We start from the raw sequence: 25,377 nt of genomic DNA, 5'->3' as shown, positions 1-25,377 counted from the left end.
GCCCAGTTAAAAAATACAGCTCATCTGCTAAAATTACTAAGGGAATGAATTAAATCTACCCTTAAATATATTTCAGAAGTAGATTGAGTTGAAGAAGTAGTTAGATGTAGTCAGGCAATAAGGCCCAACAGCCTTTGCACAGGTCAAGCAATTGAAGTCAATGGCTTACACCTGAAGCAAATTGCCAAACCTGTGAGGCATAAAAGGCTGCAGCTGGAGAGGAGAGGCAGAAGGAGCTGGAACAAGAGTTGGAAGGTTGGCAGCAGAAGCAGACATCGCAGAGCACAAGGCTCGTAATTCACGAAGAAGTGTGACCACAGAAAGAATGCCAGAGCATGGCGACAGCAGATTTTACCTTCAAGTTCTGAGATGGTCCTGTGGTCTCAAACCCTGCATTGCTGTGCCTGCACTGAGGAAGATGTGTTGAGAGAGGAGCTTTCCCCAAGTGCGCTGAGAAGCTGTGATTGCAGAGACGTGACCATGCTGAAGCCTGAGGCCCGTAGCAGAAGACAACCCGAGGGTCTGAGGAGTGAAGGAGACTCCCAATTAACTAGGCCAGACCCCAGACACCTGTAGTGCAGAAGGGTGTAGGAGAGTGCCAGAAGCAGAAATAGCAGTTGAAGAAGTCAGGAACGTGAAGCAGCCCGCAACCGCAGTGTTCCTGGAGCCGGTGAGTGAAGCTCAGCATTCAGGTTCACTTTACAAGCCTTGTCGGTAACTGTTACCAGCTCCAAAGTAACCTGTGTGAGGTTTAAAGCGAGTATAAACTGTTTGTCGTTGTGGAAATCTTCTTAACAATGGAAATGTATCAAACGCACTATTAGTGAGAGCAATAGTGTACATGTAATAAGGACAACTTGTTAATTCAATTTTCGAAGAATATTCTGTTACCGGAGTGGTTGTGTTTCTCTCATGAAAAGGCGAACGCTTGTTATAGCCACTCAGACAACCTTACTTTATCTTCCACAAGTGTTAGACGAATAGTCAGCATCAACGGAAGGTTGCATGTGACCTGTTGTATTTCCTTACAGGAGTAGGAAGCTGTCTCTGTCTTATTAAATAAGAAATATAATCACCAGCATCTCTTTAATGCTAAAGATCTATATGAAAGAGTGATCGCTTGTATCTAAATATTGTTTTCTTTTGAAGACTGAACCTTGCAATAGTTGAAACATTTATTCTTGAAGTCCTGAAGTTGTTTCATTGACTAAAAGAATGAACCTCACCCAAGCCAAGAGGCGAACCCTTTCCACATTAAATTTCCACATTAAAACCAGCCCTATTAGAACTATCCATCTGGTTTACGAGGTTGTTAAAGGTCCAGTGTCCTCTGATACAAGTGTGGAATTACTACCTGAAGCTGGAAGAGTGGTAATGCAGCTTAACGGTAGTTACTGGAACCAAGAAGGTGTGAGCAAAGCAGGGGAAGGGAGCTGGGTGCTTGTAAAGAGTCAAGCAGAAATATTTAAGTGGCAGAAAGGCAGAAGACAGAAGATGCAAAGAGGCTGCCCCTTTCTTGAAGTACAGGAAAGAAGAGTGCCTTACCTACCTGTAGAGGTTGAAGTGGCTTGGCTTTTAGATGCCTAACATTCTGAAGTATTAAGTTGTATAAGAAGAAGTAGATGTACCTGAGCGGCAGTAAGGCATGCGACAGAAGAGGTAAAGCGGATGCCCTTTTCTTGAAGTATAGGAACCTGTAGAGGTGGAAGAGTCTTGTCTTTATAGACCTAATAATTATGAAGTACCAAATTGTATAGCAAGAAGAAGAATACCTGAACTGTGGTGGTGTATAAACTGTCAGTGGATGTCACATTGGAGTTGGTTGAAACAGAAGTATACTGTGGAATAAAGGAGATCCCACTGTAACAGTAGTAGAAGGTTGGTTGTCAAGAGTAAGGCACCAAACCAACAAGAAGCATCCTGACAATTATACCAAATGTACTGCAGAGGTCTTAACCAATTGTACAGTTGTCGAAGAAGAAGTTGTTAACCGAATCTTTGAACTGTGGCCAGTAATCTTGAAAAGAGAACACCCAGGATTACCATTGGTGCTATTTTCTTGGCTGAACTTGGAAGGGGATCTTTTTATGTAAACATCCTTTTTAGGTTGTTTATGATTTCCTTTGAATGTTTTGCTGTTTAGTGCGAGGGCCAGTTTGTTTATGTTAGGAGACATTCCCTTAGCCATTAGACCAGGTAAAGAATTCCCTGCTAGAGTAGAATTTGCAAATTAGTTCTTTAATAAAATGTCTATACTTGAGAAAAACACAAGCAGTTGTCAGCCTTGCATAACTGTCCCTTCACACCCCTTACAACTGGGGAAAAAGTCTGAGGCACCTTTGGGGTGCTTAAATTATAATTAAGTCAAATGAATCGCTGCAGGTTATCACATGAGCCATCCGGCAGGGAGTCGAAACACTAAATATGTACTAAAAAGCTATTAATCACTGTTTGACAAAAGGGTTCTGATGTCAAGGCAACCAGAGTAAAAAGGCCACAAGGTGATAAGAGGGAGTGATGGCTGAGGGTGCCAGCAAAGGCAGCCTGTAATGTGCACCCTGGTGCCATTTAATGTCCTGAATTAAAGGGCTAGGTTTCAATGGCATACGACTGCCAACATGGGGCAACTGCTCAGAGCCCCCCACAGGGGGCCCATTTCAACTGAAAGAAAAGAAAGGCATGAATGATATCCCTGCATAATTCTCCTGCAAGTGGGTCAATGCACTAATGACGCTGTAAAGTGTAGTCCTCCTTTGTGTCAGCCTAACATCTGAAAGTCTTATTAAAACTGCTGAACCCAGCAGTGCTTACTGAAGGCATCATGTGCCCGGCCAGCACTACACCAGGCAGAACGGGGGTAAATGTGTAAGGGCAATCCTCTCAGTGGAGTCCGGAACTTGTGCATAAGCTCCAATATGGGTGGCGTCTTAAAAAACTGTCTTGACCCGCATAGCTGCCAATAACAAAGGCAATTTTAAATGCTTTGGCTACTGTGTCTTTAGTTAATGAGTGATTAATGATAGCTCTAACATGGCTAACTATTAGTTTCTTATCCCTAAATTCTTTAATGACCTTTGGGGACAGCTGTCTCCAGGAGAGCCTGAGAACGTACTATTCTCAACCAAGGTAGTAAACGCTTGTGTACTGAAGCGTTCACCAGTCCTTAGTAAGTATGAAGTTCTGTTCCTTAGATTAGTTATGTCAATCTCAAGATTAGGATGGATCCTGCAATATTTTTATATAATTTACCTTTGTATAGTGTGAACATTTACTAGATGTTGCCACTTCTTCCTGAGGTGGAGCCCTTTCCCATGAGGCCAGGGAGGTGAGACCGCTACCCGATAGTCCTCCTGGGTGTGGTATAATGCGGGAGGATCTCATGGGATAAGGACGACCATCTAGGGTACAGCCCTTATGAGAACATCACACCCCCACATATTCTAACCTCTCCATCTTCTGCTAACCTCTTTGTAGACAGTAGATCTATGTACTGTTATACGGCAGAGTACATCAGGGTTCTTGAAAGTACTGAGACGAAGAAGAACAACAGTAACCTAGGCAATACAAGTACTGAGGCGAGTTGGCGCAGGGTAGCAATAAAGATTAAACCTGTGAAAGAAATGAAGGACTTATACAATGGGCCCAAACACTGCTAGCAATATTGTATAAAAATCAACAATGGACTACTTGGTCTTGGGCAGTCGCGGAAGACAGAAACCTGCGTCGCTGATCCAGAGGGAGACGCTGGCAGACTGCTGTGTCTGATGATCGGCAGGTCTGCAGGAGCAGACCGGTGCACAGCAGTATCAAGAGGAAGAAGGAATGCAGAAGGCAGCTGGGAATGCCATCGCACAGCCGCAGGAAAAGCAAGATGCTGGAGAAGCCAAACCGAATGCCCGCCATCCCAGGAAACCCCAGCGACAAGCCAAAGCCCCCAACAAGGTAAAGGGTGGCACGGGAGACACAGAGAGGATGCGGGTGGCTTACCAGGAGGGCACATGCAATTGTCCCAATGCCCCTTTGTAACCATAATGCTTGGGTAGCACGGCAGGGGCAGAAAGATTCTCCTCCTCAGTACAGTGGTGGAACGAAGCCTGTTGACCAGCAGGGAAGGGTCGAGTACCTCAAGCACCATAAAGAGAACTTGAGAGGGAGAGTCCATTACGACAGTGGTGGGATAACCCCACTGACAGCCAAAGGAGGGTCAAAGTTCCTAAACAAGATACAAGCCATCTTCCTCATGGCAGTACTTGGGAGGGGAGTGAACCAAGTGGGCCAGTCCAAAGAAGAAGGGAAACCAGGGCCTAGGTCCCACAGCAATAAAGTGATACATGTCATCTTCCTTGTGGCAGTACGTGGCAGGGAAGTGAACAAAGTGACCAGATCAAAGAAGAAGCGAAGCCAGGGTTGCAGACCCTCCTAACAGTCAGAATTGGGTATTGCAGGTGTGAAGCCTAATGAAAATCAGATCAGGGGAAGGGAGTCATTCCTCCTGGTAACCCAGACTCACAGTAAGGTTAAAAAAGGCCTGGGGAAGGGAGTCATGCCCCTGGGATATCTGAGACTGGACATCAGTAGGAGGAAGACATTCTCCTGGCCCAACAAGAAAGTATTGTTTTGCAACTTTACTATCAGGGGAAGGGAGACATTCGCCCTGACAATTTGTGAGAAAGTATTGTTTGCAACTTTACTATCAGGGGAAGGGAACCATTCCCCCGATAATGTGTGAGGAAGTATTATTTGGAACTTTACTATCAGGGGAAGGGAGCCATTCCCTCTGACAACGTGTGAGACACGAGACTGTTCTAAGATTTGGGAACTGTTTCAACAAACCAGGAACCATAACCCAGGAGAAGGGAATCCTGGGGCCAGAACAGTACTGCTGTATTCTTTACTTTCTAGTGTAAGGGACAGAAGTAAGGTTTTCTTGACACAGGATGGTGGACACGTTTGAGTTGACAGACATCCTGAAAGACACCTTATCTCTAGTTGAGGCAGTGAAATATGGAATGATAGGTTTTCTCTTGCTTTCCTGTTTAATAAAGGTTTTGAGCCCCAAACATGCAACCTTTATGTCAGCCTCCTTCTTCTGCACCCATACAATACCTAGGATTTTGTTAGAAAATAAAAAATGCTGTTTCATAAGGTATGAGATAAAGTTATCTCACTTTTTGTTGCAAATGGATTGCGTAGCTTCTGAATTATTTGAATGTTATTTTTAAAATGAAATGAAGGGGCATGCTCATGGAGTTTCTGGTAATAACATTTGTTTAGCCTTTAGAAACTGAGAGAAGCATTACAGAGCAAGAGATTAAATTAGCTGCAATGGAGCTGCGCTTATGACCCTAGTGGGACAGCAAGACCACCACCCTATTGATGAAAGCTTGCAATAGGCAAAGGTTTCGACATAGTTAGAAGGAACATAACATCTACCCAAACCAGCTCAAGTAAGGGGAGGAATACATTCTTGTTTTGTGCTGATCACCCTATTTGCAAGGTGGTATAAGAACATGCCTAGACGCTGCGAGAGGCCGTTGCGTCATCCAAGCAGGACTGAGACACCATCAGCTGCAAAATCTGTTGACTCATCCCAATCAGGACAAAGACCTCATCACAACTCACCTTTCCTAGGAGTAGGCAAGACACTGACTAATGTATGGGTGTTGGCCAAGCCATGCATTGAAGAAGTGAGCCCTGCTACTACCCTCATGACGACCATGAGACTTGCTGGATATTGTCTCGGGCGGATCCCTGGCAACATTTTATTATTTTGATAATTTTATAGGATAGACTTTAGACTAGGAAATCAGCACTCAGTGTTACTACAGACTCCTTGTACTATTTTTGTAGTGTGAAGGCATCATTGATATTGATATTGATATTTTATTTCTATCGCGCTCGTACACAAGTGTTTCAGAGCGCGACAAGGCAAGCGAGGGGAACAGGGGAGAACAAAACAGCGATCTTACTAGGCCCAGTGACATTGAGAACGCGCAAGTGCATGGAGGAGGGGAAAAGTGCATGGAAGGGGGGAGAAGTGGAAAGTGCGAAGCAGAGGACAAATAACAATAAATAAATAAAGGCAACAAACAGTGCTAGTGCAGCCAGCAATTTGCAAGTGCTGGATTTAAGGCAGCAGACAGGGTAGGTCTGATAAATGCAGGAAGAAAAGGGGAGGGGCTGTATGGGTACAGATACAGACCCCAGTGCAAGGGGTGGCCCGGAGGCAGTGCGGGAGGGTGGCAGGGTGAGCAGGTACCTGGGCCCGGAGGACAGAGGGTGGCCAGGTGCACAGTGCCAAGAGAGAACAGAGGGGGAGCAAAGGCAGAAGAAAAGAGGAAGGTCTTGAGGTGCTTCCGGAACCGGAGATGGTTCTCCTCAAGTTTTAGAGTGGCAGGGAGGCTGTTCCAGAGGGAGGCCCCAGCCGAAGACAGAGATCTACCCCCAGCTCGTTTCTTTGAAAAACAACTGACCCTGAGGGAGGTGAAGGTAGAGGAGCGAAGAGATCGAGAGGGGAGGTATTTGCAGAGGGGTAGCTGAAGGTATTTTGGACCCAGGCCCCAGAAAGCCTTGTGGACAATGCAGAGGGGTTTGAATGTAATCCTTGCATCCACTGGCAGCCAATGGAGATATTTCAGAGCTGGAGAGATACGATCCCAGGGCTTGAGGCCAAGGACAAGTCTCGCAGTCCTGTTCTGGATTAGTTGCAAAGGGTGGAGAGTAGAGGCAGGTAGATTTAGAAAGAGGATGTTACAATAGTCCAAGCTAGAGAGAACCAGAGCTTGGGATACCATGAGCTTCTGGGGGAAGGAGAGGAAAGGCTGAGTACCTGTGAGGATGTGCAGTAGGAAATTTGACTTTTTAGAGACCTCAGAGATGTGGGCGGAGAAGGAAAGGGTGGAGTCAAAGATGACCCCGAGGTTCTTAGCCTCGTAGGTGGGGGTAGGAGGAGGGCCAAGGGAGGCCGGCCAGAGAGTGAGGGTAAAGGATGGTGAAGGTATGCTGATGAGGAGGATCTCCGTCTTGCTGGCATTCAGACAAAGATCATTGGTGGCACACCAATCTTGAATGGCAGTTAGGCAATCAGAGATGAGAGAGGGATATTAGGAGGCAGAGGGCAGCCTGAAAATGAGTTGAGTGTCGTCAGCGTAGAACTGGGAATTTGAGCAGAAAGTGGCAATGTAGTTGGCGAGAGTTGCCAGGTATTGGTTCAAAAGCCAGGGAAAGAGGTTAGACCCCTGGGGAACACCACATGTAGAGAGGAAGATAGATGAAAGGAAGGACCCAAGTTGGACCTGGGCAAGACACAGACAACAGATTCAGATATCTAATTAATATCCCTACTAGAGAAGTCAGCTACCTTTAAAATGGGGCTCTGGCACAAGGTCTGCTTTAAGGTGGTGTAACAGATCACATCTTCTTCATCCCACCTGATCTTTTGGGGCTTCACGTTCTTCAGTTTATCTGTGAGTCTTGCGGTTTTACTTGTGAAGTTTGGGATAAATTGGCGGTAGCAGTCGATGAATGCCAGAAAGTACCTAAGACCTTTCTTGGTCTTTGGTGTTGGGGTATCAAGGACAGCCTTAACTTTGTCTTGATGGGGCTGTACAGTGCCACCACCCATAAAAGATTCCCAGGTATTTGACTGCGGATTGGGCCAACTTACATTTTCTTGGGTTAGTGGTTAAGCTTGCTTTTCCCAACACTTCAACTGTGTAAAGGTGTGTGAGAAACCTCAAGGTGTCTCACTTGCTAGTCCCCGGGGATCTGTCATCCAGGTGGCCAGGACACGGCCATCGCTATTGGATCCAGTTCCTGGGGGTGGACCATGCGGAAGGATCACCTGGATGACGGGTCATTGGGGAGTGGAGGTGGGATACCGAAGGGTGAGACGCAAAATCCCCTTCCTTATGACATCTTTTGCCCATCCTGCCCAATAGAATATCTAGAAACTCAACCCCACCCCCTTTCTTGGCACAAACACTTTCTCACATACAGAGTACCATGAAAGACAACAGACTAACACCAGAGCCGTATACCTGACATGTCCCAACACAAGGGTCAGGCAGAGTCAGGCAATTGCTGATAACTACACACACTTGACTTCCCTTTCACTTCCCCATAGGGATACAAGACAGAGCACAAAAGCACGCTCTGAGCAAGGCCAAACGCACGAGGAAGCAGCTATTCCAGGATGGCAGTTCAAAGAGAGGTGAAAGGCGGCGAGACTTGAAAGGACGACAAGGAGGGAGTTGCCCTTGCCCTTTTCAACCCGGACCTGTGGAACTTCCGAGAAGGGAAACTTAAGACTGGGAAACACAGCTGGCGAATGGAGCAAAGGATGTCAGCAGTACATGGGACCCCCCCCACACTGATAGCCAAGGCGGGGAGAAGCGGTTGTCATTGTAATATCGTCCTTGACTCCAGAGGCAAGAACCACCAACAGAGTTCGGCACAGACAGTGAATCGGAGAGCGCTGATAATAGACTGGAGTGTATTGGGCTCAAGGTTGCGAAGAAAGAATGAAGAAAGAAGTCTAAAGTGCAAAGGTCTTTTGTGAGAATAATTGGCATCAGAGTTAGAGTGGTCCAACGTCACGTGGGCGCTCATTCGAAGGACTCTAACCAGTGCCCCGCTCCTGAACAAGGAGAATGTGTTGAATAAGGGAATCAAGGTAGTCCTGCAGCAGGTTATGCTAAATCCTGTGTATGCTCGAAAGTCTTCACTTGTTATAGAATCTACAAGTACCAAGAGGCCTTAGGGGAGGACGGCATAAGGTGTCAAAGTGGTCATACGAGGGTAAAGGCAAACCCCTTGTGCAGTCAAAAGTCTTTTGACACGTTGTGGAGGCAAATGTGAACCCGACTGAGGAATGCCAAGAGAAAGCTAAGCAAAAGTAAACTGTGTAAATGAGGCAAGTGTGAACCCGACTGAGGGATGCCAAGAGAAAGCTAAGCAAAAGTAAACTGTGTAAATGAGGCAAGTGTGAACCTGACTGAGGGATGCCCGTAAATTAGGGTAAACAGTAACCCATCCGAGAAAATTGTGGTGACAGAATTATGTAAAGCCTGACTAGGGGCTTAAGGGAAAGCCTTACTGGGGGCTAAAACCGGACTTAGGTAAGGGAATAACCTAAGGGGTCTAGGCTGACTTTCTGTTGAACTATGCTAGAATGGCAATGTGAATCTGATGGAGGGATACCAGGAGAAGGTCTGAGACCGGATGAGGGGGACTTAAGTAAAGTGGAGGAAGCAAACCGAATGGTTGTTTAAAAAGATCACAATATTTTGATTGAAAAGTAAAGTGAACAGTGTTACTGGGGCAAATGTGAACCAGATTGAGGGATGCCGGCGAATTAAGCTGAACAGTAATACACCCGTGAACATTGTGACGATAAGTGTGATCCCGACTGAGGGATGTCCACAGTGAGTGGTTGGTCTGAGTCCGACTGAGGGAGGCTAACGTTGAGAGAAGGATTGGAGCCCGGCTGAGGGAGATCCAAGGGTGAAGAGTAATTGCCCGACGTGAAGATAAATAGAAGGAACTTTTGTTTTGTTGTTTTTGACACATTAGGCTCTCTGAAGCAAGAGAGTTTGCATGAAAGAGACTTGGGCCCAGAAGGCCCTGATATTGAGAAAAGGAACTGTAACTTTGTGCCAGAGAAGCCCAGGCGTGTGCTGTGCTCAAGAGTCCCGCCTTGTCGCATGCTAAAAATGTGCGGCAGTGAGACCCGGCCATAACATCCTGACTTATCATTTTGTGACCACTTCTTTCTTTTCTTGTGAACATTATCCCACACTATTTCTGTAGCATAGCAGTAAGGATTGGCTTGTTTTTTTTGTATAGGCCCTTTTTATTTGACTAATATCCACTAGGACTGTTTTATTATTATTTGATGGTCATAGCTTGCTCCCATCTTAGATTTAGGTTTAGATTAGGTGTTACAGTTTAATAAACACCCTTGAACTGTGATCACCAGTGTCTGTCTTACTTTGATAACATGCCTTCCTTACAGGTGATATAAATGATCTTCCCAAGTTTTACTGTGTATCACAATATCTTCTATATAGGCCCCGCAGAAGTCAGAGTAGGGTTGTAGAATGTTTTCCATTAACCTCTGAAATGTTGCGGGAGCACTATGAAGACAGAATGGTAGTACTTTAAAGTGAAACAGTCGTATAGGGGTAGCAAAGGCAGTTTTCTCTTTGTCAGGAGCGTATAACCAAACCTGCCAATATCCTTTTGTGAGGTCTATGGTCGATAGATAAACAGCATTACCCAGCTGGTCAATAAAATCATCAATACGTGGCATTGGGTAAGCGTTGAATGCAGATATGGCATTCACTTTCCTAAAGTCGATACAAAACCTAAACCTCCCATCGGGTTTTGCCACCAACACGAAAGCGGAGGACTAGGGGCTAGTGGATGGTTCAATAACATTAGCCTCAAGCATCTGCTTGACTTGCTGCATGATGGTTTCTTTTCGAGACTGAGGGTATCGGTATAGTTTTAAATGTACCATTCTTCTGGAGTGTGGATGTGGTGATAAATACCCTTCACTCTTCCTGGTTCCTCTCTAAATAAATCAGTAAATTGCCTTATGAGGTCATACATATCTTGCTTTTGGTTGTTACTAAGTTCGGGTGGAATTAGAACTGTTTTATCTGAATCCTTCTGTAACAAACAGGACAAAATGGTGGCGTTAAGACTACACTCGTTTAAAAGGTTAATGTGGTAAACTTGTGTTTTTAGGCAGCGACCAGGTTGGGACGTTTTGTGTTACAATGTCCTGTCTGTTCTAATACCTCATATGGTCCATGCCACTTTTGTTCTCAGAATTGGGCACCAATACTAATACCTTTTGGGCAACTGAAAAAGATCTAAAAAAATAAATTCTATCATAGAAGGCTTTCTGTTGTTCTTGTGCTTCGGCCATATGGGTTTGTACCAAAGACCTGACTACCGTCATATATTCTTTAAGTCGGTTTGCAGTTTGGGAGAGTAGTATTGGGGCTTCTTTCCAAGTTTCTCTCAACATATCCAGGACATCTTGAGGTTCCTGTACATAGAGTAATTTGAATGGGGAGAATCCTCTAGAAGCCTGGCGAGTCTTCCTAACTGCAAATAAAGCCCATGGAATCATCTGATCCTAGTTTCTACCATCCTGTTCCACCAGCTTCCTCAATATGGTTTTCAGCATCTTATTAAATCTTTCTACAAGACCATGGGCCTCATTACACAGTAGGAGGTAACCATGGCGCTATTACCGTGTTCCCGGAATAAGGATTTACCAGGTCATTCCGACCTTGGAGGACCCAGTAAATCCCCATTCCGGGATACATTCCGCATTCCCATTTGAGCCCCCCTAGGGCTCAATGGGAATGGGGAAGGAGCTAATAACGGGCCCGCTTTTAGCGGGCCGTTATTAGCTCTGAAGTCCCTCAAGGGGTCCCTTCCTTAACGCCTGGTGAAAACAGGCGTTAAGGAAGGGACCCGCTAAGAGACCTCGTAGTAGGGCGCTAAGGGATTACCAGCACCGGTTCCCTTACCGGTGCTGGTAATCCCTTAGCGCCTACCATGTAATGAGGCCCCATATGTCTGTGGGTGATATACTGGTGATGTCCTTAAAGTGGTAATATGCAATAATTGCTTTACTTCCCCCATGAGGTTGCTCATAAATGCAGAGCCTTGATCTGTAAGTATTTCCCTCGGAAACCCCACTTGTAAAAAGAAAGAGTAGGTGTTACAAGATCTGCTGGTGGTATTGGCTCTCAGGGGAAAGGCTTCTGGATATCACATGGCATAATCCACGATTACCAAGATGTACTTGTTTCCTAACTTTGATGTTTCTAGGGCCTCACAATGTCCATACCAATTCTTAAGAATGGAATTTCAATGATTGGCAATGGATGTAAGGGAACTGGTGGTGGTATATGAGTACTGGTCTTTTGGCAAATTTCACAGGAGTGTACAAAGTTTTTAATGTCAGCAGGAATTCCTGGCCAGTAGAACTTATTGATGATTTGGGCCCATGGGCCTCATTACAACTCAGGCGGTAAGGGGTTTACGGCGCCGTAAACAGCGCCGACCCTTACCGCCTGAGTACGAGGTCCCTTAGCGCCATGGCGGATTTAACACCTGCTTTTAGCAGGTGTTAAAATCCATGGCGCTAAGGGACCATGGAGTTAATTACGCCACCGTAATTTACGGTGGCGTAATTAACGCCTTCCCCACTCCCATTATGCCCTATGGGGCAAAAATGGGAATGGGGAAGGGTAAATGGGGATTGGGGACTTACCGCCCTGCCAAACTCGGAATGGGGCGGTAAGTCCGCCAACCACCATGGCGTAAACGTAGTTTACGCCATGGTGGTAAAGTCACGGCCCAAGCGGTAACTTACCGCCTGGGTCGTAATGAGGCCCCATGTCTTCTTGTCACATGGGAATGAGCTATCTCCAGGACTACTTGCTTATGGATTTTAGGGACAACTAGTTGGGTTTTTACTACGCCCTCTGAAGTCGTTTTTTTGCCCGGTAAATAAGCGCATGTTTCAAAAAGGAAAAAGGCCCCCCTTCCTCATGGCCCTTGTGCTCAGATGTAATTTGTAAAAAGGCTTCAACAACAATGGGTCCTTCTTTGGGCAAAGGCTAGATCGAGAAGAGTTTGTTTCTTCTTCTCTGACCCTTCTGGGTTCGGGATCTTGAGGGGAGTCAGGAGCGTCATCGGCCGCCCCCAAAGCCTCTAGTACCTCGATCTGTCACCTCCTTCCCAGCCTCTTCCTTGATCCTAGGGAGTACTGCTCTCATGAGCACCCCTTGTACAATGTTATACCCTTGATGGTGTCATGATTCTTGCCCCTCATTTCCCCAGCCTTCCAAGATGTCAGGCTGGAGCCAGGCCACGATCACCTGCGTGGCCCTCAAGGGCCGCTCCATCCCTCCAAAGACCCACTTGGAGTAAGACTTGGCGCTTGTGGCACCAGACTTACTCACTCCCATAGGATAACATTGGGGATTGGATGGACTTGTAGTGCTTTGATGGGGACAAGATGGATGCCCCCACATATTTCGGTTCCCAGAACTGGCTGTGCAGTCTAGTCTTTTGGGTGTGGTTCAGCCCAGAGACACCTGGGATACCCAGAGACTATTTAAGCCACGCCCAGGCTGAGAAACATGCTTTGTGTTTTCTGCACCTGCAGCGTGACACTCACCGTGTTCGGATCGGTTTCCAGTAGGCCTGCATATTTCTTCTGCGCTCAGCTTCTGCAAGAACAAGAACACTGTTAGGAACAGTCTTACTTTGCGGCGCTTCTGCCCATCATTCATCGCTTCTTCTGTTCTGCGGGCATCTTCGGCGGTGTCATTCCCATCCCGGCATGCCCCTTCCTAAGGAAAAGGGAAAATAATAGAAAAAAGGCATTAGTAAGCATTCAGCAAATCTTCGCTTATTTTTAAAGACTGTACGAGCTTCAAACGCTTACCTGAATACCGAGCCGCTCTGGGGGAACTCTGTCTCCGGAACTTCTCATCCATCTGCAAGAGGGAAAAGACACTCCAGGTTAGCGTGGAAACATCTAGAGGCGCCGCATACCGTGCTTACTCACCGCATTTCTTCTTCATAACCGGCATCCACGCTGAAAACGTCGCGTCACCTAAAAGACACAGAAAAATAACTCAGTTTAATACAAATACGAAAGGGTCGCATCGCGCTCTCACTCACCTTCAGCACTACACTTCTCAGCAGCACGTCGCCATCCCCGAACACCGGCCATCATCTAAGGAAGGAAAGGAACGAAGTTAGAGAACTGTTCAAAAGACTCATTATACTTACCTGTCGGACTCTTGCCAGTGAAGTAACTAGGCAGCAACGAGCCCGCATCATTCAACGCGCCCCTGCGCTGAAAGCAGGACGGAGAGCACACTTTCCAAGAAAACAAGGTGTGCTGTGGATCAAAGGGAAGGGTTGGGCCCTGGGAAGAAGGGGTTCAAGCACACAGAGACAATAGGGAGTTAAACTCTAGCAGTCCTGTGTTTCAGGCCCAGTCCCCAGTCGAGTAGACTCCAGGGAAGGGTTCGAGGTCGTAAGAGGTCAGAACAGGCTGAGTGACGTCCCCGTGGATACCAGGTGAGCGTTACAGATGGATTTGGAAGGGATCCGTTTCATGGATCTGTAATAAGTCTGGAACTATAACTCCAGCAAGCACATCAATTCCAAACGTCCACACTAGTCCTGATTTGGGAGCCATTCTGATATAAGTATCAGGGGGTGGAATTAGAACTAAATCTGTGAGTATGAGTCTTCTTTTGCATGGGGGAATGATCTTGTCACTGCTGCTGCAAATATCAAAACCAATAGAGCAACTGGTGGCTACTGAGGGGCCCGATGCCCTGGGACTTAACTTTTCAAATTTTAAGGTTCCCTGACTTGTATCAGTTGAGCCGCATCCCACTGCTGACACCATTTGTGAAGGCATCATGAAGTAAGACACAGACAGCAGATTCAAGTATTTAATCAAAAGTTTATTTTTCTTGAATGTCCGGGTGGAGTAAGGCCTAACTTGCCCTATACTAAGGTGAAATTTCCCTAAGTAAAGAAAACTAAAAATAGTCTGTGTCAGTAAGTCCAAATCAAAAGTCTGTCTGTGTCCATAACCTATACTTGCCCTCACAACTAACTGTATACAATGTTTAGGGATGTCAGCAGCAAAAAGAATAGTGTTCAAATTAAAGTTCTGAGCTTCTTCCAGCTCTGGGCTTGTAATCAGCTTCCCCTTTCTCAAGTTCAGAACAGTTCAAAAAGCCTCTGGGTTCCCGTCCCCAAGATTTCAACGCAGGTCACAAACTCTTGGGGTTCCCTTCCCCAATGGTTTACATCTTCCAGCTTTCCAAAACAATACCTTTTCAAATCTTCCAGCTTTCCAGCACAATACCAGTTAGAATCAGTCCAGCTTTCCAAAACCAATACCAGTTGGTCATCGAGGCTTTTCACTAGTTCACATAGATTGATATATGATATGATGTGGCATTTATAACGCGCCTGTACACAAGTGTTTCTAGGCCCGACAAGACAATGAGGGGAATCAAGGGAGGACAAAATTACGATCTTACTAGGCGTTGTGTCATTCAGATTGTGCAAGTGCAGGGAATAGGGAAGGGGAGAAGTGCCGGGGGGAGGGGAAGGTGGAAGTGCAGTTAACTCACAAGTGCAGCCAGCGGGTGGCTCAATGGTGCAGAGAGAAGGGATTGTTGGGTTGCAGATACAGACCCTTAAGTGCTTGGGAGCCCGGAGGTAATGCAAAGACAACTGGACATGCAGGAACCTTGGGCCCGAGTTCAGAGGGTGACCAGTGAGCAGTGAAGTCAGGTGCATCAGCAGGAGAGAGAAAGAGAGAAAGCGGAAGTGAAAAGGAAGGTCTTGAGTTGCTTACAGAACCGGAGGTGGTTCTGCTAAAGTTTGAGAGGCAGGGAGGCTGTTGCTGTCATGCGGCAGCCCTGGCGCTTGTGGCATTCTTGGAGGATGCACTGTGTCAACAGTCCTACAGCAGGTCCCGGAGACGGTATTCCAGGGAAGACTACATGCTGTCTAGTCTTCTCCCAACATGGCCGGCGCATAGAAGGGTTGCTATAACTACACGCCGTAGCCACGGCTCGGCGCGTAGTATCATTCTTCCTGGTACCCGCTGCAGCTCTCCTAGCTGTTTCTCCCCACTCCTGAGTGCTTGTGTTTTCCTCGGCAGTTTCTCTCCTCACTTCCTTTGGGGCTTTGCCTGCCTTTGCTTTCATCGTTTCCTTAAGCTTTCCTCTGCCATTCGTTGCTCTCCGTGGCTTCGGTTTCACATGAGTTTTCGTCTCATCTGGTACCCGTCCTACAGGTACGCCCTTTGCCTTATCTTCACCAGTTCTTCTGCTATTCTTCTCACTGATACTACACGGAAGGAGTTCTTGTCCTCGTCCGTGTCTGAGCCTGCTTTTCCCTGGTGCCTTTGCACACTCTTCAGCCGCTCTGGCATTCTTTTCCTTATATCAGCGTTCCGTGCTATTACTTTAGTCCAGTACTTCATTAGACCTTGGACCACAACAACACGTTGCAATCTGTCTCCAGTGCCTAATCTCTCCAGTCTGAATCGTTGGAGCTGCCGACTTCAGTACTCTGTACTTTCTGTAGTACCAAGGTTATCCTACAAGTCATACCAAGGACATACAACCACAGGCCTTTTTTGGTGCCAAGTGCTTTTTTCGTGTTCTGGCGGTGGGCTCTCTGGGGTTCCCTTTGATCAGGGGTTCATATCCTGCCAAGGAGGCCTCCGGAGGAGCCCGTCCTTACTTGCGCGAGAAGAAGAGCAAGCCTCCTAAACGTCAAGAAGAGAGGAACAAAGAAGAGAGCACCAGACCAACTCATCGGACCAAAGAAGTGAGGAGGGGTCACGGGACAATTCACCAGTGGCGTCCAGTCTTGACAGTATACTACGCCCAATATCAACTATGGCCTCATTAGAACAATACCAGGAGCTGGTAGCAGCCATTCCGAACCTGACTGCCCAAATGCAGAATCTCCAAGCTGAGAACGTTGCCCTCAGACAACAAGTCACAACACGCAATGAAGAAAGAGGCGATTTGCCTTCCATGCCTATGTCCTTTGGTAAATATGATGGTAACGCCAAGACCTGGAAAGAATTCATGGATGCTTGTCGGGTGTATTTTCAATTCAGACCTAAGGCTTTTGAAACGAATAAGGCCAGAGTCGGATTCCTTGTCTCAAACCTGGTGGGGAATGCATTGGCCTGGGCCACTCCCCTAGTAACGAACAATGATCCGATTCTACAGGACTTTGATCAATTTGTACAGCAGTTCCAGAGCCGGTTTGACCGACCAGAGGTGTTGTTCACCTCGTATGAAGCAATGTTAGACATCCGTCAGGGCAATACTGATGCCCAGACCTACGTGTCTGAATTCCAGAAGATTGCCACGGATGTAGGGTGGTCAGATACGGCTCAGCAAACTATATTCAGAAGAGGGTTACACAAAGACCTTAAGGATGAGTTGGCAAGGGTGGCTCGTCCAGCTACGTTCCAAGACCTAGTAACCCTGACTTTACAGATCGAATATTGGATGGTGGAAAGACGCCAGGAAAAGAGAAGACAACGGTACTACTCCCCGATGACAGACCTCCTACTAGAGACGCTTCAAGGTCCGAACATTGCCCGGAAGAGCCCATGCAGATATGGGCTGCACGAGGGCCCCTCATTCCTGAGGAAAGAAAGAGAAGAAGAGACCTAGGTCTCTGCATGTATTGTGGATCATCTAGGCATATGTTGCGCAACTGCACAGAGGTGCCTCCAAGGAAACAGGGCAACGCTTCCCCCTGAGTCACCGCAGGGGTGATACCGGGGGAGCAAGCAGAGGACCCTGCAACCATGCACAAGCAGTAAGTCAGACAGAAGGCTCCAGGTTGATGGTGTTCCTGTTAAAGCTCCAATTGAGTCCAGCAAAGGCCGTAGAGGTGTTGGCAATGCTAGACAGCAGAGCTGCGGGCAATTTCATAGACATTTCTTGGGTAAAGGTAAAAGGCATAGAGGTGCAGAATAAACTCAAAATCATTCCGGTGGAAGGAGTGGATGGCACACCCCTTCAGGACCTATTGTGATGGAGACCAAACACCTGCCAGTACATTTGGGAAGACATCAAGAAACCATCACTTGCGATGTCATCAGAGCGGCACACTTCCCAGTTATACTGGGAATTCTTTGGTTGAGGAGACATAACCCTCATATTGATTGGTCCCAGAACACTCTGAGTTTTGAATTTGACTTTTGTTTTGTCAAGAGCATTGTCTTCAGCAGCTGTCTACAGAAGAGCAGCTGGGGCATGAGGTCAACCTCTTGACATCGGTGGTGTTGAGTATTCCGGTACAATACCAACAGTACTCAGAAGTCTTTGAAGACAAGATACCCAGGCTTTTACCCCCCCCCCCATCGACCTGAGGACCTCGCCCTGGAGCGACAGGAAGGGGCCTCTGTCCCTTTTGGCCGGACGTTTCCTCTTTCCCTTCCGGAAAGAAAGGCTCTTAAGGAGTACTTGGATGCAAATCTGCAAAATTGTTTAATTCAGGAGTCCAAATCGTCTGCTGGAGCTTCTTTGTTCTTTATCCCTAAAAAAGGGACTTCCGAATTACGGCCCTGTATTGACTATCGTGGACTCAATTGGATCACTTTGAGGGACCGTTATCCTATGCCCCTGATCAGAGACATTCTGGAAGCTGTCCAGGGTTCCACCATTTACACGAAGTTGGATTTTAGGGGAGCGTATCACCTCCTCAGGGTCCGGGAAGGCGATGAGTGAAAGACCACCTTCTGTACTCCCTTTGAGTTGGGCTATTCGAGTACAGGGGGATGCCCTTCGTCTGGTGAATGCTCCAGCCATATTTCAGAGGTTTATCAACACGTTGTTTGCGGACTTCTTGTTTCTATCGGTGGTCGTATACCTTGATGACATCTTAATATTTCCAGCTAACCATTCAGATCATATCACCCATGTGAAGGAGGTTCTCGGTCGTCTTCAAGAGAACCAGCTCCTTGTGAAACCGGAGAAGTACCAGTTCAGTGTGGAGTCAGTGTCGTACTTGGTGTATGTTCTATCCAAGGATGGGATTAGGATGGACCCGAGTAAGGTAGGAGTGATATTGAGATGTCCAGAAACCAAGAATGTGAAGGACATCCAGCGATTTTTGGGTCTGGCAAATTTTTATCGCCACTTTATTCCCCATTTGTCAGACATGGTACTCCCCCTCACAGCATTATTAAAGAAGGGAGTTAAGTTTCACATGGATTCCATGGCAGTCCAGGCTTTCCAACAATTGAAGAAGCTATTTACCTCCACCCTTGTCCTTATCCAACCGGACCAAACCCGTCAGTTTATACTGGAAACCGATGCGTCTAATGGCACAATAGGGGCTGTGCTCCTTAAAAGGTCGGTCAATGAACACGAACACCTGGTAGCCTATTTTTCCAGGACACTTACCATCAGTGAAAGAAACTACTCCGTTCTGGAGAAAGAACTGTTGGCCATCAAACAGGCCTGTGAAGTGTGGAGGCATCTTCTGCAGGGGTCGTTACAACCCTTTATAGTAAGGACTGATCATCACAATCTTAAGGTAGGCCAACAGATGGAGTGCTCCAATTTGCGTCATGCATACTGGGCATATTACGTCTCACAGTACGATTTCCTACTCACATACCTACCGGGAACACAAAACACGTTGGCTGAGCCATCTCCAAAAGTTGCAGAGGCGTAGCCGGGATTGTTTAACAAGTGGGGCCTAACTCTAATGTAGTTAGGCCCACCACAATTGCATTAACATCTGTAAAGGCCCACACAGCGCTGCTGAGTGGGCATCAACAGATTTTGAGTGGACTTGCCCACACAGGCCCTACCATGTCTATGCCTTTGAGAAGTTGGGAGATAGATTTAAGCCCCCTCCAGGGGAAGGAGCTTATCTTATCGGATAAGAAATTCATCTTCTCAGTAACAGGATTCCTCACAGCGATTCCAAGAGTTTGCCTAGGAAAGGAGTGATGGAGATTGGGTGATAATCAGCCGAAGAGGAAGGATCGGCTGAGGGCTTTGTTGATTGCTCTGTTTCTTCATTTCAAAACTCACTTACACAACTGTAGCAAAACATAAGCTTCTTTATATTTACATTCATTGGTTCTTTCCAAGAAGGGGAACTAGGTCTAGGCGCAGTTGTTGGACCACACAGTCCACCCAGTATGGTTCACGCAACCGATACCCCTATGCACTTTGTTAGACATTCTGTATTCTTCTGGCTTTTGCCAACACAGGTTTTCTCTTAACCTGTAGTTTGCTGGGCTTCTGTATCTTTGGCCAATACTAAGTTTCTCATTTCATATTCTTCTTGGTAATCTTTTGGCTTTGCCACCACTTGTGTCTCTCACGATTCATTCTGTGTTGTCCACTATTTGCAGCACCTGGCTTTCACTTTATTCATAAGTGCTCATTGCCTGTGTTTGTTGTGTGCCGTATTCAAATGTGCTCACTATGTCTTCCGGTCAGTTCGGTATTCAATATTACTTGTTTCAACTTTCAAAAGTGCTCGTAATAGCTTGCCGCTTCTTTGGTATTCAAAGACACTTGCTTTGGCCTTCCAACATACTTATAACAGCTTTCTGTTCATTCGGCATTCAAACATGATTGTTTCCAGTCCCTGAAGCGCCTCATAACGAGTGTCCCCTTCTTTTCACTCACCGCTTGTATACGGCAGCTCCTTTGGGTTTCCCTGCTCTGCTTTCCAGCTTCTATTCGCTCCACTTCTCTCTCGCAGGAGCCACAGCTAACAGCTCCATTCTTGGGGCAATCAGAAGGCTTTGGCGCCCCAGAGCTCCTGCTGTGGGCACCGGACAGAGAGGCCAGCAGGATCCTAGACCCACTCACGGACAGCCTTGGCCCCAGCGTCTCTTCCTCACTCCTGCTCGGTACGGCTTCTCTCACGCCTGTTCCTCTTCAGCCCGCTCTGATTCTCCAGCCCGCTTCCCTTTTTGCAGTCTGTCTCTCTCTCTGTGCTGGGCGGTCACCATTTTCATACACCTGGAACTGGATGTCCTCCAAAGCCCTCTTCCTCGTCTCAGTACCAAAGTGGTGTTTGGGGAAGGGTTTAATAAATGGAAGTGTGCATAACTCCTTGTTATCACCGCCTTGTCCTGGTATTAGGGTGATATGACTGTGGGACATTTTCGGCTGAAGAAAGGGAAAAAGACTGACAGTAGCCCACAAAGGCTGTGGGAATAGAGGGTTCATTTTGAATTGGGGAAGAGGGATACCACACCTCACCTAAGGACGTCCTCTCCCCACTCCCCAACTTCCTTCCACCCAGGTGATCCTCCCTCGCATATCCACCCCCAGGGTCAGGATCCAAAAGCGATGGACTTTCCATGGCCACCCGAGAGGAGGATCCAAGGGGAAAAGAAGTGACAAAGCCCTCAGGTTCCTCACATTAGCCATTTCTCCTGTGAGTTTCTCAAACCATATAGGCCATCCTCCAACACAACACTGAGAAACCAAATAGGGCTTCACCCAAGTTGTGGGAACCTGGATCCTAGGAGGGATCCTGTAGACCGAAGGAACTGGAAGGATTGTAATGAGTCTGCATTCTTCATAGGGAAATTACCAACTGTGTGGAAGTATAAATGCCCGAAAGTCTCTATTATGTTATAGTATCATGGTTTTTCCATCGCCACTCTTGAGTTCTACATAACCCACTGTCAGGAAGACTGTGTCTGCTGTTTCTCCTTTTGCTTAGCTCCTTAGGACCCTTGAAATAAAACTTGAGAAAGCCAAGTCTTTGTGTTCTGTTCCTCCCTACTGGTGATAATGGCCTCATTATGAGTGTGGCGGTCCGGAAACAAGGGTGCCGGTAAGCTCACCGGCACCCTTGTTTCCGGACCGCCACACTATGAGATTGCCTGCCGGGGGCGCTGCACCCGACAGGTCTGACCCTGCCGGGTGCAGCGGCCCCAGTAGGCACACTCATCACAGAAGCATCGGCACCGTTAGTAATGGTGCTGATGCTTCCGTGAACCCATTCCCATGGAGTCCCATAGGACTCCATGGGAATGGGGACTAACATTTTCCGGCACCCAGCTTCCCAGTCCGCCGGGACTTGTAATGTCCCGGTGGCACTGGGAAGCTAGGTGCTGGTAAAACGTTACGAGTCTGGCGGCAACCTGCCGGAAGTACCGGCAGGGTTACCGCCAGTCTCGTAATGAGGCCCAATGTCTTAATTCTGCAATAACAAGCTACCACACGGTTCTATGTCATTTGTTTTCTATAGGCCACCTAACAAAAAGAACCCCCAACGCTCCCTCCCCCATCCCCTGCCGCCTCCCTCCGCACCCAGGACTCCCCCCTCAACTCAAAAGGACACAAAAACGAACACACACAAACACGTACACACAACACATAACACACAAACACTTACCCGCTGGCGCTTCCGGGTCCTGGCCTGCCTGTCAGCTCCTGTGCATACTCATGTGGGGGAGGAGCGTGACAGTCTGATTTAGAAAGACCTCTCTGTGTGCTCACAGAGCCGTCTTTCTAAATCAGTCTTTTTGTCAATCGTTTTAAAAAAAAGTTTATTTGACTTAAGTCCACCACACATGGATTACCCACCTATGCATTTTTTGATGCTTTTGGTTCTCATAAAGTCTGTATGGTCCAAGGAATAGATATCATGCTCTTCTTTGATGACAAACGAAATAACCTCAGGATCTGTTATGAAAGAGGAAAGGTAAGTTTAATGATCCAAATTAATACAGCAAATGTTAATCATCAGTGGTGGGTGTTCTCACAAGAGAAAGGAAGAAGTATGGGAGTAATGGCTGTCAAAGGCCTACATCAATATCTATCAGGAAGAGTGAGTCGGAAAACCCCTCACAAGTGAAGAAAGATCCACTTTCTGGGGTACCCAAGGTATAAGTAACAAGTCAAACTTTGGTATATAGAAGGTTTGCAATATTTAGAAATCTAATCGATGTGATGAGTCTCAAAATCTGCAATCCTAGTTATGTTATGTTACATTAATGTGCCTTATAATGCCCACCACTACAGTTTTCATGGTCTCTAGGTGCTATGGTGGATCTGCAAAGACAGATAGTGAAGGGAGGGTTTGTTGTTGGGAGGAGAGGGAGAGCACACGTTTGCTTTTGCTGTTCTTTTAGTAGTTTCATTTTGGAGAAACCACTCACTGTGTTCTGGGTTTGCTTCTCAGTGGAATGGGTTAATAGGAGATTTGGTGTGTGAGTCCATGTTGTTTTATGTGCCTGTGGCGTAGGGTCAGCATTGGAGCATGCTGCGATTGAGAGACTACTTGGGGGAGGCGTGCATTTGGTGTATGATTTTAGAGTTGGTGTTGTGGTATTCCTGTGCGGTTATTGCATTTGGTAGTGGTGAGGTGTGTTTGCAGGAATATGGAATAGGGTTAAGGGTAGTGAGGGGGAGCTCCTTATGCCAATGTTGTGTCGATTGTTTGGTTTGGACTGAGATTCCATATGCAGTGGTTAGTGATTCGTTTGATTGACTAGATAGAGACCCTATAATTCGTGGTCTACCTCTTTGTATTGAGGTTAAATGTTTTCTTAGGGCGTGTTTTGCTTTTTAGGTTTGCAAATCCAAGAGACAGTTTTTAAGTGATTTCATGAAGATTAGGGTCATGCAAATGTTGAAGAATAGTGGCAAGAGGGAATAGCCTTGTGTAATCCCACAGGTGGGTGTGCGAGGTGCTGAACCGAAGGGAAGTAACCAGCCGATTGCCCTTCTTTCTCTCAGGAAGGATATTATCCATAGAAGTGCAGTGTTGGTAATCTCTATTTCTATGATTCTTGAGGGTTGTGCATTGACTGTGTCAAAGGCTGCAGAAAAGTCTAGATGTATTAGTGCAGAAGTGATGTTGGAATCCAAGTTAATTTTTAGATTGTCCCAGATGGTGATTAATGCTGATTCCGTTGCTCTAATAGATCTGAAGCCGGCTTGTGTCTGGTCCAGTGGATGGATGGTTTCTACATGTGCCAGGATTCACCCGTATATGTAGGTTTTAGGAGTTTTGCTCGGTAGGGGATAGTTGAAACAGGCCGGTAGTTGCTGGAGCTGTCTGTGTTTTCCACTGGGTATCCAGCTTTGTTGCTTTTCTCCACTAGCTTCTGGAGTTAGGCTGTAGGCATAGTTTTTCCTTGTGTCCTCAGGCATAGTGCTGATGACTTGTTGGATGTTATGACTGTTTTTTAAGTGGTTTGCAAGTTCATCACATAGCTTCTGCAAGGGAGTGAGTTCTTACATCCTTGCTGATGCTGAACATCTCTTTCTGGGTGTTTCTTGCTTTTGAGTTACGTTTGGCATAATTTAGTTTTTTTGCTTTCAGGATTTCATCTTTATAAATACAGCATTTTCTGGTATATCATTTTGTCCTGTTAGTTGCAGTTTTTCTACTATGCTTTTTCCAAATTTCTAATTGTTTTCTTCAGGGTTCTGTGGTGGGGAGTGAACCATCTGGCAGCCATTTACTTTTGTGAGCGGTTGAAAAGTTTATTCAGAGTGACAGCATCTTGGGCTTTCGGTGATACATTTTTGGAGTGTCTCCATTCATTCATCTATTGGGAGTGTGTACAGGAGGGTGTTTGGTGGTTTTGTGGATTCCAGTCTGGTCCGAAGCTCCATGGTGTTAAGGGATTTTCAGTTTCTTTTCTGAATTGGAGTTCTATTTAGGTGGGGGACGGGGGTCTGTATTTGTGTTGGAGCGTGGATCACAAACAATATCATAAGGTGTTCACACCAGAGAATGTGTGTTGGGAGAGCAGTTATAATTAGGTTTCTTTTACAGAAAATTGCATCCATTGTGTGACCATCTGAGTGGGTTTCTCCCTTCACTAATTGGTGTAGACACATCGTTGATAGTTGTGAGGTCAGTGATTTTGCAGAGTTTGTGTTTTCTACTTAAAACCAGATACCAAAATCTCCTGGTATGATCAGATGGTTGTGTTTTAGTGATTTTGGTTATGAAATCTACAAATGCTTCTGTGAAAGACGAATTGTATGTGGGCATTCTATAGACGAGTAGGAATGAAAGAATGGTTTGGTAATCCAGAGCTAGGTGGAGGAAGATTTATTCACAATTTGGGATATTTAATGACAGTGCAGATGTGATTACTAGGTGGCATTTCTATGCAACGACAAGGCCCCCTTCCCTTTTTCCTTCTCTGTTGGCTTGCCTGAGTTTGAGGTTGTTCAGGAGAGATTCATGAGCTGCTAATTTGTGGCCTTCCTTTAGTCAGGTTTCAGTGAGGAATGGGATGTCAGTTTCACCTTCCTGTGGAGTTTGTGCATCTCTGTGCTGTGTTTTGATAATTGATCTGGCATTGACCAGGTTGCAGTGAATTATTTTGTTTTCTGGGGTATGTTTGTCCTCTGAAGTTTGTGTCAGTAAATTGATATGAGATTGGTACTTCTTTCCTTTTTGTTTTGCGGTAAGCCTTGGCATTTGGGTTGTGGAGAGGACCTTGATTGCTTTCATTTTTTCATTGAGTAGTTTGAGTCAGTGGTGTGTCAGGTCGATGTTGTCTTTGGTGGTGTCTGCTGGTTGGTACTTTTGAATCGTGTTCTCTCACCAGTTTTTGGTGATGAACGGTGTGTTATAGTCAGTTGGTTCTATTCTATTTCTTTGCCCTTATTTGTACATTTGTAGTGTTTGCTTCTTCTCTCCCTTTCTTGTTGAAAAGTTGTTGGATTGTTGGTTGAGGTGACTTGTATCGTAGGTAGAGCGAGACGTAGAGTGATTTTGGTTGTGCTCTAGTGAAAGAGCTCTCTTCCATGAAGA

General features: G+C 46.4%; 1 protein-coding gene across 4 annotated transcripts in view; it reads right to left on the bottom strand.

Moving 5' to 3' along the window:
- The window catches only part of LOC138467752 (zinc finger protein 300-like), a 176,200-nt gene that overhangs the window by 4,073 nt on the left and 146,750 nt on the right, over window positions 1-25,377 (bottom strand). For all 4 annotated transcript variants that reach the window (XM_069607979.1, XM_069607978.1, XM_069607977.1 and 1 more), the window contains one exon: window positions 22,182-22,280. In XM_069607979.1, the coding sequence (XP_069464080.1) occupies window positions 22,182-22,280 (99 nt within the window). The remainder of the gene's footprint in view (window positions 1-22,181; window positions 22,281-25,377) is intronic.

Source organism: Ambystoma mexicanum, chromosome 4q, assembly GCF_040938575.1.
Source record: "Ambystoma mexicanum isolate Mex_15411 chromosome 4q, UKY_AmexF1_1, whole genome shotgun sequence".
NCBI lineage: Eukaryota > Metazoa > Chordata > Amphibia > Caudata > Ambystomatidae > Ambystoma > Ambystoma mexicanum.
Note: the sequence above shows the minus strand (reverse complement) of the source record. Positions and strands in the feature narration are given on the sequence as shown.